This window comes from Sinocyclocheilus anshuiensis, unplaced genomic scaffold (genome assembly GCF_001515605.1).
Source record: "Sinocyclocheilus anshuiensis isolate Anshui unplaced genomic scaffold, SAMN03320099.WGS_v1.1 scaffold74, whole genome shotgun sequence".
Classification (NCBI taxonomy): Eukaryota; Metazoa; Chordata; class Actinopteri; order Cypriniformes; family Cyprinidae; genus Sinocyclocheilus; species Sinocyclocheilus anshuiensis.
In genome coordinates, this window is record NW_015546044.1 from 389,022 (window position 1) to 391,597 (window position 2,576).

General features: G+C 40.1%; 1 protein-coding gene across 1 annotated transcript in view; it reads right to left on the minus strand.

Moving 5' to 3' along the window:
- Positions 1-2,576, minus strand: part of LOC107698986 (CUB and sushi domain-containing protein 1-like) — a 320,519-nt gene that overhangs the window by 220,518 nt on the left and 97,425 nt on the right. The window contains exon 5 of the mRNA XM_016500120.1: positions 2,268-2,475. Within this exon, the coding sequence (XP_016355606.1) occupies positions 2,268-2,475 (208 nt within the window). The remainder of the gene's footprint in view (positions 1-2,267; positions 2,476-2,576) is intronic.

Sequence of the window (2,576 nt, forward strand, 5' to 3'; positions counted from 1 at the left end):
ACCCTCATGTTGTTCCAAACCCGTAAGACCTCCGTTCATCTTCGGAACACAAATTAAGACATTTTGATGCATTCTGAGAGCTCTCTGACCCTCCCATAGACAGCTATGTAAGTAACACGATCAACGTTCCGAAACGTAGCAAGGAGTAATAATCCATGGGACATCAGCCATTTTACGAAGCTACGAGATTTTGGAGAGTATCCACTGAACGTATGCGTTCTGTGTCAGCCGCTGTGTCAGAACGATCGGAGGGTGTGGCCCGATTCGGCTTGTCGCAACCGATTTTTTGTCAAAAAAATCCTCTATTGTGTGGTGTCATTACGATTATTTAACTACTCCCGATCGAGACGGAGCGTCGCCGAACTCAAATCGTAAATATCAAACATGTTTGATATTTACGACTCTTGATCGGGCTGCCTCTGACGTGATACCCGCGATAGCCAATGAGAGCGAGCAAGTGTCACCTACCGGATGTTGCATGCTTCTGTAGCTGAAACTTGGCAGCCACAAACATGCCATGAAAGCAGAGAACATCACCCATATTCTTTGTTATACTTTGTTTGTCACTGTGAAACAGAATGCATGCCAGGAGAGCCAGCTGACAACATTGATTGTCCTCTATTTGTTTTTCTTCTCTAGTCATGTTTGATCTCGCGAGTGTCCGTAAGATCATGTGTCACTGTGAAATTGTTCCTACAATCAACAAGTGTGCGGTCTCGCGATCTGGTCGAATCATCTAGTGTGTGCATTCAGAGGATTATAAGGCTAAAAATCATTTGAAACCGTCTTCATGTCTGTGGTCTCCCATTGTTTTAAAATCAGTTACGATTTGAAAATCATCTAGTGTGTCCCAGGCCTAACATAACCAACATACACTCTCAGATAAAAAGGTACAAAAGCTGTCAAAAATCTGTTGAACTGTCTCATGTCTGTGGTCTACCATGGTTTTAAAATAGTTTAAGATTTGAAAATCGTCTAGTGTGTCCCAGGCCTTAGATCATGTGAGGCACTCCCTCTGGCATGATAATCTTAATAATATCTTGTAGTATGTGATGCACCATGATTTTCAAATCTTGTAGTGTGTGCATGTTTAAGATGTGTGTGCTGCAAGCATATTTCATAATCGGTTAGGATTTTAAAACTCATGTAGTCTGAGCTTTAAGTTCTGCATATAGTTTTTAACATTAAGAAATTTTAATGCATTATGAAAAAAAGGAACAACAATTAACAGTAGTATGTTTATAAACAAACAAAAAAAATTAATTCATTATACCTAATGCATTAAATCAAATTTAATGAAACCTTCTTGTACTGTGTTTCTAACAAATTTAAATAGGTTTCTTGTGTGAAAACAACAAGTTTGTTATTGCTAATTAATATATTTAGCAAGATATAATGCAGGCACACCACATGTCCGCTAAGGAAAAATACTAAGTATCAATGCTGTACAAAGGAACAAAATTAGGAAATCAGAAAAGTATTTATGCATTTTACAAATGGAATTTTATTAATCCCAGAGCAAATCCAATAAAAACAGTAATTTTAAGTCAACAAAGTCCCACTGCAACAGCTGATTAGCAATTTGTCACACACAGTCATCAATAGATCAACAGTTAAGTGTATAATTTCTGTACAACTAGTGTCTCCAACAGAACTGCAAAAAAAAAAAAAAAATTCCAAACAGGTTTCCAGAAGTCTCCGAATAAATCTAAAAATGGCATCTTTCTCTACATATTAAAATGGGATAGAAGAAAATATTCTAGCATATTCTAAAAATTACACACTGCCTCATCTTGTGTCATTAGAATGCTACATTTATGTCCATAGCCTACAAAAAAACGTCCCTGTCCCAATCCAATAAGAATTTCTGAGAGCCTGTTACAGTACTTAATGGGTGTGAAAAGGAAATTGTGTGAACGTAGAGGCTAAGAGGCCCATAAAACCATTTTCATAAATGAGCAGTACTCCGTTTCTCCCCAGACAAGGTTTGCGATGGACTGCAACATTTTTATCCCCTCTATTTGGTCCAAGCTCTGTGCGCATTATGTGCTGATTAATTGAATCAAGCTGTGATTTGGTTCTGTTCCATTGAACAAGTGCTGAGATGTTTCATGGCTGGGGTTCTCCTGGCTTCCTCTCTCTCGTAAAACACCTACCCACTGCCAACAGCACACAACATGCGCTCTCTGCTTATCGCCGTGTGCGATGAGTGCTACACTTCGGTTTCCCTAGCGATGCCTGAAAAACCAAAACGTTAGGGAACTCACCACTGAGAGGATCCTTCTGTGCCGGTTATTTCCAGGACGTCGTAGTCTTCTTCCAATTGGAAGCTGGAGAAGACCAAGGCGATGGTGTCACCTGGTTCAGCCAGCACGGTCCATGTACAGTCCGCATTGTTGTTGTACTCCTGGGGGTAATTTGGACTGGTGATGACACCACTTTGACCCCGTAGTGTGCCGCCACAGCCATCGTCCGCTGTGAAGAAGTTACACACACAAATAAGGACACATTTAACTTAATAAATCAATTTCCTTGATCTTCTGGAGGAGAAATAGCTGGAAATAGGGGGGGGGGGG